At 40.7% G+C, this 16887-nt stretch overlaps 1 protein-coding gene across 1 annotated transcript; it reads left to right on the forward strand.

Annotated features, from left to right (window-relative positions):
* Positions 1–4664: 4664 nt before the first annotated feature.
* Positions 4665–10889, forward strand: slc13a5b (solute carrier family 13 member 5b; the record flags this gene model as incomplete). The annotated part of the gene is made up of 12 exons (XM_080459227.1): positions 4665–4771; positions 5639–5767; positions 5845–5981; positions 6231–6451; positions 6575–6749; positions 6844–6966; positions 7103–7315; positions 7407–7513; positions 7597–7724; positions 8030–8191; positions 9245–9382; positions 10764–10889. The coding sequence occupies exons 1-12, from the start codon at positions 4673–4675 to the stop codon at positions 10887–10889; spliced, it is 1758 nt and encodes a 585-aa protein (XP_080315353.1). The 5' UTR covers positions 4665–4672.
* Between the last annotated feature and the right edge of the window lie 5998 nt (positions 10890–16887).

Here is a 16887-nt window from a genome sequence, read left to right on the forward strand (position 1 = left end):
GCTCGCTGGAGCCATGTTTTTAGAGCTCGAGAGCCTCACGTGACACAACAGCAGACAGAGCTCATGTGACTCGCGCTCGCGCGCGGCTCCCAACCAACGATAGGACAGGACTAGAGGCTCCGCGTGCACGCAGCGTCACGACACACCAGCAGGGTTTCTCATGTTTATTCACCTGCAAACATCTTTATTCTGTCAAGGACAAAGTTCTGTCCTGTTTTTTTAATTTAGAATAAAATATGAGGCTTGATTGTGTTTTTGTGCCTTGCACAGATTTGTTCAGACTTGTCAGAGACACGTCATTATTATTTTGAAGTACTTTCTTCAGTCACAGGCCACTGGCCAACCCCATCTGACACAGACTCACACTAAAACATACGTAATTTATTTAATTTCATGTCATTCAGTTTAGTTTATTTTTTATTTAATTTTAATGACAAAAAAAAACCAACACAAAAAAACAATCAATACAATACAAAACAAAAGGTTCAAAGTTCTGAATGTACAGATAGATTTATGTAATCTCCCCTTTGCAACAAACAGTCAAATTATTATATCAATAAAAACAAAAATACAAAATGACTTTTAAGTCCGAGAAGCCTGTACAGCCACTATTACTCTTATCAGAACGTTTCTATCATGACAGCACTGTGATATAGTTCTTTGTATCTGAACTCATTACTTTATGTGTGTTAATTTGATTCTATTGAGTCCTTGTCTAGATTGCTCCATAAAATAACTTATTATACTGAAATATAGAGGTGCCGAAATGCATACATTGTTGGTCCTAAATCTAGGTTTTATGAAGATTTCTGTTTCTTTTAGGTTATACTGACGAGTTTCTCTTTTTAGAACTCGATTCTGGATATTAACTGGTCAAGTTCGTTTGTGAGCTTTCAACATTATTTACAGAATACTCTAATCTACTCTGTTGTGAAACTTTTACAATTTTGACAGAATACATTGACTCAGATGAACATATGCACTTCAACTCTGGAAGGAAACCGAGAAACCCACATATGTGTAGAAAAACAGGTGAACTCCACGCGGAAAGGCCCTCAAGCCCAAGTCAGATTCAGTTATTCACAAGTTAATTACAGAGAGGGATAAAGATATGATTGACATTTGAGGGCTCTGATGTTTAGTTGAGAGCCTCTGAGTTCTTGTGATCTTATACTTTAAACTAAATCCTTTGATTGATTTTCTCATGGGTTCAAAGAGTTTGAAAAAAAGAGACACAAAAGCATTACATGTGTGAATACGTGAAGTTCATTGAATTTCTGTTCAAACTTGCCGGTGGTGCAGTTACAGGTGCCTCCGCAAGGTGGAACTACTTCTTCAATTTCACCAACAAATCACGAGCTTTTTTTTTTAAAACACATGCGCTGTGCAATAACATTGTCGTTTTTAAAAATCGTATATTTTGGAGTGATGTTTTGTTTCATTCTGCAGCCTGTCAATAAAATGATTAAATATGTAAGGTGCATCAGTATTCTAGTGCAAAGAGCTGGGATTTAATTTTCCTCCAACCTCAGTCTAGCATGGTTTATTCCAGTTTCAATTCAGTTATTAAACAAAGAGGAATGAACAATAAATTATAATGAATATCTGTGGTTCTTCCAATGAAATTGCATTTGTCAATTTTAGGACATTTTCTTTTCGCTCAGATGTTTTTTAAAGATCCTTGATTCATCAAAGTCATTTTAATTGTGCCAGAGAAGCATCTGTACTTTCTCCCTTCACTCTTGATGTGAAAGGTGTCTTCTGGACAGATTCAGCACAGATAAAGATTCTCACATAAAACTTTGAACATCTTCATCTATTCCAGCCACTATAGCTTCTTCACTTGCTTCATGTTTTGTTGCTGCACGAGTCCTGGTGTTGTCAGGACCTCGTTTTCCAACTTTTGTGAACTCTTTTTACACAAATTGCATGTGATTTGGCATTTGAGAGGATCACTGTATACGCATGGTTGTTTTGAAACTATGGTTTAGCTGGGAATCCTAAGTTTATAATGATATGTCAATTACTTGGAAAAATATTGTACGATCAAAGTTAAAGTTAAAGACGCTGACTCTCCAGTTTGTGAACAAAGAAACAAACAATCAAACAGACTGAATTCTACATGCATGACCACACTGTGTTGGAAACACAATTACCAGCGCACAGACGAAAGCCTCTCTAATCCTTCCACGCCGGAAATATAGAGTACTTGATTTGGATGCAGAAAATATATGAACAAGAGCATGACGTTCCTGAGAATATCACGTTCCCTTCTTACCTCTGAGGATACCTGTTTAGGGGCTAGAGCAAAAATGATGTGTTTCAGGTTTATAACCACGGCGTTGGCTTGAGTTCATAGCATTCCTGGTAATTCTTAAACTCAGAGATGGATTCAACAAAATGAAAAACGTTGCAAAGCATCAATAGAGTGCGGTTGTCGCGCCAAAACTATTGGTGGATTTTAACTTTAGTTATTTAAATTAAGCAAATGAGGCCTTTCACTGACTGCTGAATATTTACTCCAAATGACTTAAATCCAGGGATATAAGATTGTTTCATTTCTTTAGTGAACCGGTGTTATTTTCTGTCTGCCCTGTTTTTAAATATAATATAAAGTGAGGCTGTCAGTGCGATGGGCCCTGAGGATCAGACAAAGCTGTTATGTAGGCATTTTAAAAGCCCTTACTCAACTTCAAATACAGTTTTATTGCTCCTTTGCTCAAGAAGCAGCATTATGCAGCAATTGTGAGTTTAAGATTTCACACAAACAGTCGATCTGGACCTGGGAGCTAAATCAAACTCTTCCCTGAGCTAATAGGTTTAATTAGGAAAAGCATATATATACATTATATATATGTATAATGTGGATATATGAATCCCCACAAAACCAAGTCAAGCAGATGTCGCAGGGTTGAGTTACTTACAGAGTGCAGTCATGAAATAGTCCTTCACTGTTTTTCTGAAATGTTACTTTAAAGAGATGTATGTACATAACATGAATGCTACTGAACCACATTTACAGCTGTGGGACTGCAACATCTTTTTTTTAAGAATAGTAGTATGGCAACAGAAGAGAGAGCTTCACGCCCAGCTTGTCCTCCCATCAGCTCAGACTTGAAGCTCACAGTTCTCTTCTTTGACACAGAACTTATGCTGTGATTACTGGTCAACAAAATCTCTAAATCTGATCCATTTGGTCTTTTATCATCACAACACCTATTGATCGGTTTTCTGTGCCCGATTTATCTTGACTTGTGTCAAGCTTCCCAGCTGACATTTGGTAAGAAAGATCAGATTTAACTCCGTCCCGTACAGTTTTGAAAATCCATCACAATTCACTTACAGCTTATTTTACAGAGTCTGGCTCACAGTAGGCAGGAGATCCGGATGCAGGATCTATACCGGGTTATCCAGGGACCTTGAGAGTAGTCATCAGGACATGATCTAACAGTAGTGGTCAGTACATCAACATGATTTGAAATAATAATGTCACCAAATGGATGATTTGTACAATATGTAATGGGTGTGATTTAAACTCTGCATCACGAGGCCTATTTTGCTGCCTCCTGTCCAAAATGACATATATGCAACATGAACACATTATATCTTCACAACTACAAGGACTGTATGAATCATTTTCACACACACACACACACACACACACACACACACACACACACACACACACACACACACACACACACACACACACACACACACACACACACACATACATACATACATACATACATACATACATACATACATACATACATACATACATACATACATACATACAAATACACGCAGCCATTGGCAAAGGTAATAAAGGTGTACTGAGGAACCAAGAGACTATTATAATAGACTTATAGATAATATAGACTTTGGAATTGCAAACGTTATTTCCACTTAGTGGTGTAAAGTATTGGAAAAAAAATAGACATCAATGACAGCTCAACAAATTTGTCTTTTGACCTCCACAAATCAAAGAGGTAGACTCACAATGGGGTAAATACAGCTCCTGCCACTCATACACGGATCTATGTGTAGAATAGTGTCTGCTCCTGCCTGGGGTGAATCACGTTCAGCTTTCAGTGACTTTGCACTCTTTTTTTAAAAGACAGATTCTAACATGCTTGTGACAGCAGGATCCTATCTGTAACAGTCTAATTATGTAATAGTCCTAAATGTTCAACTTGACAGGAGTTAGATAGGGATAAAGACAAGAATCAACTCGTTCTTTAAGGGAAACGCCTGTAACAAAAACAGAAGAAGAAGAAAATGTATAGAACTTTTGACAGCAATTCTGCTGAGAGCATCAGGTTGTTGAAGTTTCAGACATTTTTATGAGTCTGCTGTGTTCTGCAGCTCAGTCAGTCTGTAATCAGCTTTCAGGATGGGGGCAATGCCAGGAGACATGATCAACACAAGGATATGCTGATCATATGTTAATCGGGCGGCAGTCCTTTTGTTTTGGTGCGAGCAGCACCCAGGACATCTCTCTCTCTCTCTCTCTCTCTCTCTCTCTCTCTCTCTCTCTCCTCATTGTGATTCGCCTCTCTCCCTCCTTTATTTGCTGCAGGACTCCCCCTCCTCCTCCCATGTGCGCCTCAAAAGCGCGTCCCATGGTGCGGAGCCTCCTTTTTCCTTTTTTTTTACATTTTCCTGCACGATGGGATTCTTCACATATCTGCGCTCAGTAAAGAATGAGATTATTCTCTTCTTATCTCCACTTCTTCTTCTTCCACTGCCTTTGGTGATCGGAACGTCGGTATGTAATGTGATCTGAATTAAACTAGTGATTATTATCTGAGATTAAAGGTTTCCACACACTCATTAAAGTTAAAGAAAAAAAAACTTAAACAAGTTTTGCGTTAAAACTTGACTTGAAATTTTAACAACACGAATTGGAACAATAATTGTATATAATTGGACAAGTGGGCGCAGTTTGAGCGCACAGTGGAATTTAATTGATGAAAATTAGGATGAAGATTAACTAGACTTTGTAATTTTCTCACAATAACGCCTGTGAATGTGTGTGACGTTTCTGTCCTGCACCTGTTGGTGGCTGAAAAGCGCACAGCAGCGCACTTTGTGCGTAAAAGCATGAGAAACGACTGTCCGGTGTGGCCTGAGGCTGGAGGTCCTGTTATTTTAACTGGTCGTTGTTAACATGAAGGGTCATATGCAGCGTGGGAACACAGAGTCAAAGGGCTCGGTCCACATTGTTACCTCTACGTGTGACAGAGACATAAGCACACATGTTATGATAGTTCTCCAACATGCAGGGAGCAGTCATGGAGAAGAGCGCATCTCACGGAGGGACAATAACCTCTCCCTCCGACCAAGTTTTCACTGAGAAAACGTTTTTAGTGCAAATCAATAAAACTCTGAAAATTGCCGTGTGATCGTGACAGTGGGGTGGGTAGTGTTTTAGCTCGGAGAGTGTGAAACAACAGAACAATTACACTTAACTTCACCTTCGAACCACCTTAACAGCCTATCTATATTACACAACAGTAAATAACCTTGGTTGTTAATAAACTTTATATTGCGGGTTCATCACAGAGAGTACTGTACAAATAAGATACTGCGTACTTGTCTTTATGCCATGCACTGTGATTTGTTTTTAACGCAGGAAGCAGAATGTGCCTATGTGATAATCCTGATGGCGGTGTACTGGTGCACAGAGGTGCTGCCACTGGCTGTGACCGCCCTGCTCCCGGCTCTCCTCTTCCCCCTCTTTGGCATCATGCAGTCCAAAGATGTGCGTCACATCACTCACAGTGCGTATCAATACGTTGAGCAGGATCCATGTGTCTCATTCTGGCCCTGCCGTCTCAGGTGTGTATGCAGTACCTGAAGGACACAAACCTGCTGTTTGTCGGAGGACTGATGGTCGCTGTTGCTGTGGAGCACTGGAACCTGCACAAACGCATCGCCTTGAGGGTACTGCTCTTTGTGGGTGTGCGTCCAGCGCTGTGAGTGTTAAAGCATCACACCATCTCACACTGAACCATCACCTGATCTTATCTAATCATCAATGACTTAAACAACATCGACTGTGTATGAGACTAGAGATAAGCATGATACATACAAGGGCTTCATTGCTGTCATAAAGTACTGTCTTAGTCTCTCTTTGATATTAACTGATTGTATCCCATCCCTTCCAATAAAAAAGCCTCTATCTGTTACTGATGTTTTCTTTTTTCTTTTAATCTCTCCAATAGTTTGATGCTGGGTTTCATGGGTGTGACAGCGTTCCTCTCCATGTGGATCAGTAACACGGCCACCACTGCCATGATGGTTCCCATTGTCCAGGCAGTGCTGGAACAGCTCAACAACAGTGACGCCGAGATTCCTCAGATCCTCAGCTCAGACGAACAGGTCCTGACATCAGACACCGACAGCAAACTTCCTCTGCAGTCCGAGAAGCAGAGCGAGGCACAAGGTGAGGACTCGTGAGCTCCGAGTAGAACTTAAATTTAGACTGAACCGAAAACGAACAGTATCGGCATGATTACAAGGTTGGCGAAAGATCTTTTCATCCTATACTCTTGGTTCTTAGGCCCAGTGGTGGTGACCTTCTTAGATGCCACGGTGGAGACAGCCAAACAGAAAGAGGCGGATGAAAGACGGAAACTGTGCAAAGGGATGACCCTGTGTGTGTGTTATGCTGCTAGTATTGGGGGCACAGCCACACTGACTGGAACGGGTCCAAATCTGGTGCTGAAGGGTCAAATGAACCAGTGAGAGCATTTCCATCAGTTTGCACTGGCAGTTCTCCTAATTTCTAACTGTGTTGAATAATATTTTTCACTCTTGTTGTGTTCTTTCCACCAGATTGTTTCCAGAAAATGGGGATGTGATTAACTTTGCCTCCTGGTTTGGCTTTGCCTTCCCTAACATGATCCTCATGCTCACGTTGGCCTGGCTTTGGCTGCAGTTTGTCTTCATGGGATTCAAGTGAGTTTGATGATGGTTAAAGCCTAATTTCAGTGACACAGACTTGAATCAACTTCAAGAAACCTTTTACCGCGCCGGCAGCTTGATTGAGTGCAGAGGTGACACAAAGATTATTTTCCCCATGTGATTACTCAAGCTTTAAGAAGACATGGGGCTGTGGGGCGGTGAAGACAGAGAAAGACATTGCTGCCTATAATGTGATCCGTGAACAGCACCGCCTGCTGGGGCCCATGTCCTTCGGAGAGCTAAACGTTCTCGGGGTCTTCGTCTTGCTGGTGGTCCTGTGGTTCACAAGAGATCCCGGCTTTGTCCACGGCTGGGCAACCCATATCTTTAATTCCAAAGCAGAGTGTGTATCTACTTTTAAAGTATTTATTCTTCACCAAATTATCAATTATTGTAGCCTAATTATAAATTTTGGGTTAAACTCCACTCCGCAGGTATGTGACAGACGCTACGGTGGCCATCTTTGTTGCCGTCCTTCTCTTCGTTCTGCCCTCTAAGCCTCCACGTTTCTGCTCAAGGCGGAGTCACAGTTTTGACACAGGTGAGAAATCAGGTGTCTTACACACGCAGTTGAGGAGACGGGTAAGGCCGTGCAGTGATTTAACTCCAATGTTTGATGCATAGGATCTGCAGCAGCTCGTCAAACTGGTCCGACGCCACCTCTCCTTACCTGGAAAATCGTCCAGAAAAAGCTGCCATGGGGCATTGTGCTTCTTCTCGGAGGAGGCTTTGCTCTGGCGAAAGGCAGTGAAGTGAGTAGCAAGTTGAAATGCGGGAGAATCTGGTTCCAGGGCTTTTTTTTTGTTCTTTACAAAAAAGTGTCTGTAGCTGTCATTAGTGCCATTTTCAGGGTTTTGATTACATCTCATAATGTCAACCTCACACTTATTATTAAAGTATTAAAGATGTCCTGATGACACTTTTGCAAAAAAAAACATTTTCACGTATAATTGATATCATGATGCACAGACTTGAATTAAAATGGACTCAAAGTGAAATGAAAAGTTTCCCAAAGCCTTTGCTCACCTTCGTGTGTGTTTAATGTACGTCTCGCCAGGTATCGGGACTCTCCAAGTGGATAGGCGATCAGATGACACCGCTGCAAAACATCCCTCCCTGGGCAATTGCTATCATCTTGTGCCTACTGATTGCTACTTTCACAGAGTGCACCAGCAATGTGGCCACAGCAACACTCTTCCTACCTGTCTTAGCTTCAATGGTAAGAATTGTCAAGAGGAAAAGGCTAAATGAGTTCGATGCACAAAGGCAGAATGTCAGACTGCCAGGAGACAGTTTGGCAGAAGTGATTCATTGAGGTGAAGGGCTTCCTCGTGTACTTTCTTTTGAAACGGATTCCCCCAATTGGAATGCAGCATTGAAACTACTCCCAGCGAGAGACGGCCTATTTTCCCATGTTTGGTTGCCCATCTAGTTGGTCATTCAGGCTGAATATGTTGGGTCCCCCTACTATGGGCCCCTCCTCCCATTAATAAGGAGCCAAACAGACCAGTTCAGCCCAGTGCATGTAACACTGCCTTTCCCATTGCCGCTGAAGAATAGCTGTACTGTGCCCACTGTTTTACCAGTAGAGAGCTAGAGATGGGTTGTGAAAGACCCAGCCAAGTAGACGGCATTCAGACTGACATTTATTGACAGCAGAGCCAAGCAAACGCAGCGAAGTTGCCCAAGCCTGGTTTATCTATAAAGGCAACAGAAGAAGACGAAATGAAGTGGTACGATCAGTCTTATACGAATAAGACACTTGAAAACATGGCCTGGGGCAAGTTGTCCTCCTGTCAACTTGATCTTTATTTAGATTTAGAACACCGTCGTCATGATGACATGATTTATAGCCAACAGTTTAAAGAAGACCTTCTCTAAAGTTTAGTTCCTTCCACTCATTGTTTATTTTGACAAACATAAATTACTGTGCTTCTGTAAGCTGCTGCACTGCAGGATATGTAATTCAGAAGCAAATTCCACAGAGTAATGTTGCCCGTGTCTCAGTAGTCTGCCATTATCGCTACACGTGTACTTCTTTTCTATTTTGAAAACCATGACTCAGCGCCATGCTTGCAGGAAGTTCATCTTAATTACACCCACCTAATGAGAGTTTTCCCTTCACACAGAATTGCACCGATTTCACTCTGAGTTATGAGTCAGTGATTATAGCTGCAGAGAAATAGCTGGACGAACGAGTGAAGGATTTTGTGATCGAGGCTGTCGTCGCCCCTGCTTCAGACTGTTGAAAATGTCTGTGTGATTATTGCAGTCTCAGTCCATCCAAATCAACCCGCTGTACGTCATGGTGCCTTGCACTCTCAGCGCCTCCTTCGCTTTCATGCTGCCTGTTGCAACCCCTCCGAACGCCATCGTCTTCTCTTACGGATACCTCAAAGTTGCTGACATGGTGAGTACGTCGGTGGTTTGTTCACTTTTTGTGGTAATTATATGTTGAACAGGCAGCGTTGAGACTTTAATGCCACAGTTTTAACTTTTCTCTTATTGCAGAATGTGTATTCATTATCACTTGCAGCTGTGACCTGAAACTATCAAAATGATTCTCGTTGCTGAATAAATGGGAACACGAAGTGCATTCTTAAATTCTGTTCAGAAAGAAAGGGATTTCTTCTCCCTCACTGTGACAAGTTTCACTGCTTGACTCTTGCATTCTATGATGAGTAAGCAATCAGTGTCAACTATGGAAATCTCTAAATCTCAATCATTTAAAAAACACATACACCAGCAGTGTGTCCAAGACTGCTCTTGTAATGTATTCATGTTTTAGACTTATTTGATTATGCTACGGTTGGTGTGTTTCCTTCACACTTGAAGCATAAAGTTTCTAACTCAAGGATATGCTAATTCTTTCCGAGATCAAGAGCTTCCATTTCAACTACACTTCTACACTCGTTTTCTGTCTGAACATTTAAAGAAATTTTCCAAGGATTCTAATTTCATCATAACACTCATAGAACTGACGATGATATCTTTTTTTTAGTTCGTTTTTAGTTTTAGTTAGTTTTATTTCGGTTGCATTCATACAAAGCAACAAACAAGAACATTATGCCCCAAAAATTTACCGTCCAGCAACCGAAAGAGGAATCGGCTGAAGCCTGTACCATCAAAGGATTACTACAAACAAAGATCAGTAATCAAATACAAAACTAAATGACAGTTTAAATTAGAAATCACTTTTCGGGTCATAAGTAAATATCAAATTAACAATTCACAGCATAACCTTTAATTATTTGACATCTTAAGCTCTTTTTGAAAACACACAGAGAATTACACCTTTTCATTTCATCATTAAGTCCATTCCATAACCTCACTCCCAAAACTGACACACGTCTGTATTTAACATTTGTTCTTACTTTACAAGTTTCAAACATTAACACCCCACTTAAATTCTTAATTATAATTTTGGACTACCATATGGAATGCTATAAATCATCACACGGAACATAATTTCTAATGTTTTTATATATGTAATATCCAGAAATTCTAATGTGGATGATTGTATGGAAATCCTGGTATCCAGCTCCATTTATGATCCTAATCGCTCTTTTCTGCAATTTGATTATTGAATCCAAGTTAGTTTTATATGTATTTCCCCATTAACACGTCATATAAGGCAGCACAAGTGAACAATATAATAAATGTACACATTTCTCATTCAGTAAATCTCTGGTTTTGTAAAGAACAGAAATGGTATCCAAAAGAAAAGTGATGAAACTGACAAACATTTGCCTCTGCTACTTTAATATGATTGTATTGTTTTCCTCTACCAGGCCAGAACAGGAATCGTTATGAACATCATCGGCATCCTCTGCATTACACTGGCAATCAACAGCTGGGGCAGGGCCATGTTCCAGCTGGATTCTTTCCCAGCGTGGGCCAACGCCACCGGGGTGTGAGCCTTGTTCTGCCACCGGAGTTGATCCACGCACACCCTGCCTTTCCAGTCCACAGGTGCCAGGCGGAGACACTGACCTGCGTGTGTCTGACTGCTGGAAAGACTCAAGCTTCGCCGGGTGGTTTTCTCTCACACTCGAGTCTCACTTTTGAAAGAAAGTAGTGCTGAATTTGTGTAGGAAGGCCGGTTAATGAAACTATGTGTGGGACTATATGTAGGAGCATAAGGAAGTCGTGATGAAATAAGTGAAAACGGTGTAAAAACAATGTGTGACTGAAATATTGTGCTACTATTTATAATCCTAAATATATTGTGGTTGGGTCAGACTTTTTACACAGCCAGTTTTAGGGAACTCTTTCTATTTCTCTAATGAATCAAAGGTGTTATTAATGCGGTGAGCTTTACTGGAAGCATTTTGCAGGGACACATGAGGCCACGTTTCTTACATGCAAAAAGTCCAACTTTGTGGTTTGAGGGGAAACAAAAAAAAGTGTTGAGGTTCCTTTATGCAAAGTTTTATATTGTTTGCTTTCTTTGCTCCATTTTATAAGAGCATGAAGCTCTTTCCTTTTCGTCATACTGGTGTACAATTTCTCGATGAAAGAATATCCCACTTTTGTAAAACATGATTCATTTGTACAGTATCAATATATTATTATTATTATTATTATTATTATTATTATTATTATTATTATTATGTAGTTGTTCATATAAGCACTGACTTGGTCTGGTATACAACTGTAAAATACCACTTAGATAATAACTTGTCTACAACAATAACAAGATAATAAAACTACAAAGAATTCAATGACGACCTGAGCAAATCAGCAACCTTGAGTATTTTTATGACGATTAAACCTGATACAATTCGTGTCAAGATTGAATTTTTTTCCTGATTTAAGAGTCGCTTAAACAAATAGTTAATTAAATTGAAAAAAAAAAATTTACTGCTATGCTATGGTCTTTTAGATTTCAGTCAATCCTCTGCTGTCAAGACTTGAGTGTTTTTCAAGTACAATATTGCAGAAGTGATTTAGGTTCAGCATATGACTCCAGATAAACATTTATTTTTTTGACCACACAAATGCACAATCACATCTGAGGTGTGACGCATAAAAAAACCCTGTATGTGCCTTATACATATATTCAAGTGTATGATATAAAAGTCTCTTAAAAGTCTCTCTGCAATACTGACTTCTGAATTATCTGAAATAAAAGGATATTTAATAAATGCTTTATATATGTAACTGAGTTTCTTTGAGTTTTGAATGGTTTGCACATTTGGAATGATAAAAAACAAAAAAAAACTAACTCAGATTTCTTGTGCTTCTCTTTAAACCTTTTCACACAAAGTGTTTCAATAACACTGAAAACAGATTTTCTTTCTAATATTCAACAGGCCACCACAAAAACAGCGACATTCATCATTTAAGCTTGTGACCTTTGACTCATAAGCGGGAATTATACATGGAGTAATACTTCAGAATGTTTTATTTCAACACACATGTTGAAAGGAGTTAGTTTCAACTGTAAAAACAGCGTCATCATCATCATCATCACTAAGTGACGACCAAAACAAAATTACCTCACTTTCCTCACCGGTCGGCTCCTTCTCAACTTCTGATGACTACGCGCCGCTTTAAAGTGCACATGTGTTTCACTCCTGCATGCTTATTGACCTTCTTGTCTCAGGCGTAAAGCTGACACAATCCTGTAAACACAGTGTGGAAAGCCGCAGTGATCCAGACCTGAAAGGCCACACCTAATAGATACAGGGAGAAGCTCGTGGTCATTGTCCTCCTGTGAGGCATTGCGTGAGCCAAGGGTCAAGGCAGTAATATTGTCGAGCGTCGAACCTGCGTCATAAACATTATGAGCTCAGTGAAGACACGCCGCACGCCTCCATTCAAAGACCTCCTGAGCACTTTATTACAAAATGAGTGACTTGTCACTGTGATGGGGGGGTTATGTTTTACAGGTTTGACAAAAGATCATCGTCAGCAGCAAAGACTTTACATGCATGACGGTAAACAACGCCAAACCACAATGGTGGCATTGTGTGACAGTGGAAGACACACTGGGAAAGGTGGAGAGAAACACAGATGAAAGGATCACATCAAAGATCTGACCTCACTTCTGTTGGACAATTAAAATGTCCGATGGCTGGTTGGTTAACAAGCAGTTGGGTGCGTGGAGCAGCTCAAATCACTATGATCTTGGGTCCAACTGGGGAATGAAAGATTATATAATTACAGTGCCTTTCTCTCCTTCGGCTGCATCTGAGCCACCCACACATTATCCAATTGAAACACATCCTTGTGTATCGCAGTCCATATTATTGGCTATATTTACATGTTCACATGGAAAGTGAACCTGCTGACTGTTGTCGCTGCTGGAAATCCTGCAGACTCACGGCACAAAATACAACCTCTGATGAAACACATCTCTTGTTATCAACCCGGGGGCTTATGGTTGCAGAGTAAGCAAGAAGCTTAATGATTGATATCCGAGGAAATATTAAATGACTTAAGAAGTGGAGAAAATCTTACACACACACACACACACACACACACACACACACACACACACACACACACACACACACTTTTTAAAACCACACTGGCCTTTTACCTCTTCTGTATCAGTTACACATGAGCACAATATACTGCCTGTCTGATACAATCAGCCCTCCCTGCTGCATAAAGACGTGGGTATATGAGGTTTCACTTAACAATTGAAGTACCTCATAGGCCACAAGTTAAAAGATCCAAAGGAGGACAGAAGGTCTTTCTTTGCACTCATGCAGGTCCGTTTCAAAATATCTTTAAGATACATATAAATTTAGCAAGCGAGTGCATGCACGTATGCTTTAATAAAGCCAGCACAACAACAGATCCAAGGTTCAGGTTGTGCAAAGACGCCCCAGAGACGGTCCTGCAGGATCAGCGTACATAGAATGACACAACCAAGTAGCTGGGATAGTGTAGAGAAACATCCGTACCCAGTATGGAGTTGAAGTACCCAAATCCTGGTGGAACGTCCCCCTGAAGGTGGTAGAGAACAACAGGACTGAGACCCGGTGAGACTTCTTGGCTAATCAAGACGAACTTGGTGGTGGCTGACAAATGATAAATGTGGCAGCACCAGCTGACAGCAATATCACAAAGAAAGAACAGGAAGAGGTTGAGAAGTATCAGGGGTTAGAAGAACAGCTGGAATAAATGTGGGGGTTAAAAGCTGACACTCGGGGCAATGACATCCCAGACGAGGAGAGTGTCGGCAGCAGATCCCAGGAATAACATCTGAAGCCTCAGTACATAATGCAGTTGATGATTGCCAAATTCATAAGAACTTTATCCCCTGTGCATTTAAATTAAGACTTGAGCTCGGTGAAAAACATCAAACAGAGGGAGGAGCCTCGAATTCAGTGATGATCAATCATTGTATGAAATTAGTTCCAAAGATTATAAATTTAATAATCATATTCTTTTTCAGGTAAAATTATGAAGCCAGAATTAATTTCCTTGTGTATTTTATCAAAACCAACTCAGCTGTAAAATAATGCAATTCCCTTCTGTGTCGGTATCCACGGCCTGCAAAGTGCAATTAGAGCTGCATACCTGGAGGAACAAAGACACTTTCTTGCCATGTCACAAGGTGATTTTGAATATTTAAAATGGCAACATACACAAATAAAATCAACAGAAACGTTGCCTCTTATTAAGTTTGGGAAAAGGCATTGTTGGATTTTGTCCACCACAAAATAAACAAATAAAGCTTCACCTTTGTGTTCAGTGACTAAATACTGTATCTGGATGTCATTGTCTTAGTAAAAACTCTATCACTATTATTTTGTGGTATTATACTGTGAGGCTGCAAGTTATCAGTCAGCTTATATTTTTAAAACAGTCACAATCTTTGAGAAAATTTAGAATTGTGGATTTCTTGGTGACAATTGGAGTTCGTAACTCTATTCTATGGCATATGTGAGATTGTGAGTCTTCTCGAGCAGTGTTTGACCAACCTGCGGTAGGGGACACACATGGAGGCCGATGGAGATGCATGTGAGGCCCAAGTCAAACGCAGGCTGGGAATTGCTTTTTTAGTATTGCACACTTGCCACTTAAAAAAAGCAAGGTTAACTTCCAAATCAGATCAAACTAAAACAAACTTCATTATCAGACTGGGTCCAATTCTCAGCCGACACTCTATGAATAATTGAACAAAGCAGGGAAATGGGTGAAATCTGGGTTTTGGTAAAAATTATTTTCACAGGAAAAACTGTGGTGGTGCTATTGCACAAGTCAACAATAATTGCACCAAAAGAGAACTTATCAAAATACTCAGTGTGCGAACTATGGCCCCGTTTACACGACAACGTATTCCACAAAAAATGTTCTTCACTTTTGGGGGGTTCGTTTACACGGCACCAGTGTGCGGATGCACTGTGTCCGCAAAGTTTTTAATGCGGCCCCCAAGGTGGAAAGATTCTTTCACAGCCGCTATTCCCTCCTGCAGAGACTGATGGAGGCCTGTTACTGCGCATGCCCATCCCCCCCTTCCTCCTGCTCATCCAGTTGTAAACAAACATGGCGGCCCCGTTGTGGTACGACTCGCGGTCCGTATTCTAGTTTTATCGTCCATATCAGTAGTTTAATAGTTGAGACTCACCCCTGATAGCATCTGTTGGGATTTATGGTTGGTTATTAGCATATAATTACTGTAAGTAATGGATTATTAAAAGTAATAAATCACTGGAAGTAATTTATGAAAAATTTAAATTATTAATGGAAGTAAACGGTCATTTACTCATTAACAACTCCTAAAGTAATTGAATAATTACTTTAAAAACAAAAAAAATGAAAAATTATCAAAAATAATTTTTAATAATTTTTTTTATTAATTTGCATAAATTTCTTATTCATGTATTAATAATAAATCGGGGCACCACCAGATAAACTGGAAATAGCTAATACCAAAATATCAGTCTCGTTTGTAAAAAGTATATTTAAGTTAGTTAATATTTCTGCATAAAATATAACAATCTTAAATAGAATGGAAGGTGTGAGATCCGAGCACAGACTGTTACAAACCAGTGAATTGTCAACAATAAATACACAATAATCACCAAGAAGCGTACAATTCAGCTAACAGGCGTTTATTAATAAAAATGTATTAATTCATAAATAATTTGTAAATCATCTCATAAATCAACACATTCAAATAGCAAACGACATCTAACACGGCGATCTAATCTATTAAACAGCACACACTATGTACAATGTGTGTGTGTGTGTGTGTGTGTGTGTGTGTGTGTGTGTGTGTGTGCGCGTGCGTGCGTGCATGGTCTGGAGTGACGAGGGGGTGTAATGACCTCAAACGTCCACCAGGTGGAGGCAGACATCCTGGGGTCAATGTGAGGGCGTGTCATGACCTCGAACGTCCACCAGGTGGAGGCAGACGTTGGCGGGTCAATGCGGTGACTGTGACGACCACTAGGGGCGTGCGGCGGCGCGCAGAGGGAGAGCGCAATGACTTGATGTGTCCACCAGGTGAATGTCAAGAGGGATTGCGATGACCCACGCGACCACTAGAGGCGTTTGACTCGCTCTTTCTGGGGACGCGGCAGTTGCTTAGCGGCCAGATAAACAAGACGTCCATTGAGCGCGCGTGCACGAGGGCGGTCTCGGAGCGAGTTAGTCTACCGAGGGGGAACAAACGGGCGGTTCCGTTGGCCCGGTTCTGAGCACCTGAGTCCTAAGTGGAGGTCGGGTCCTGCAGTTAGAACTCTTGTGATCAAAACAGATCTGCTCTTGCAGCAGCTAACAGATAGTTGTTACATGCAGTGAATGGAGAAAGGGGGGGCGCATATCTGCGGGTTAGTGAAATAGGGGGAGAGAATGAGAGAGGATGAAGACAAGAGAAAGACAGAGAATTCTGCGCGGCTCGGTTCTGAACCCTGGTTCCTCCACACAGAGCTCCCAGTGGGCCTGGAGCTC

Source organism: Lipophrys pholis, assembly GCF_963383615.2.
Source record: "Lipophrys pholis genome assembly, chromosome: 3".
Classification (NCBI taxonomy): domain Eukaryota; kingdom Metazoa; phylum Chordata; class Actinopteri; order Blenniiformes; family Blenniidae; genus Lipophrys; species Lipophrys pholis.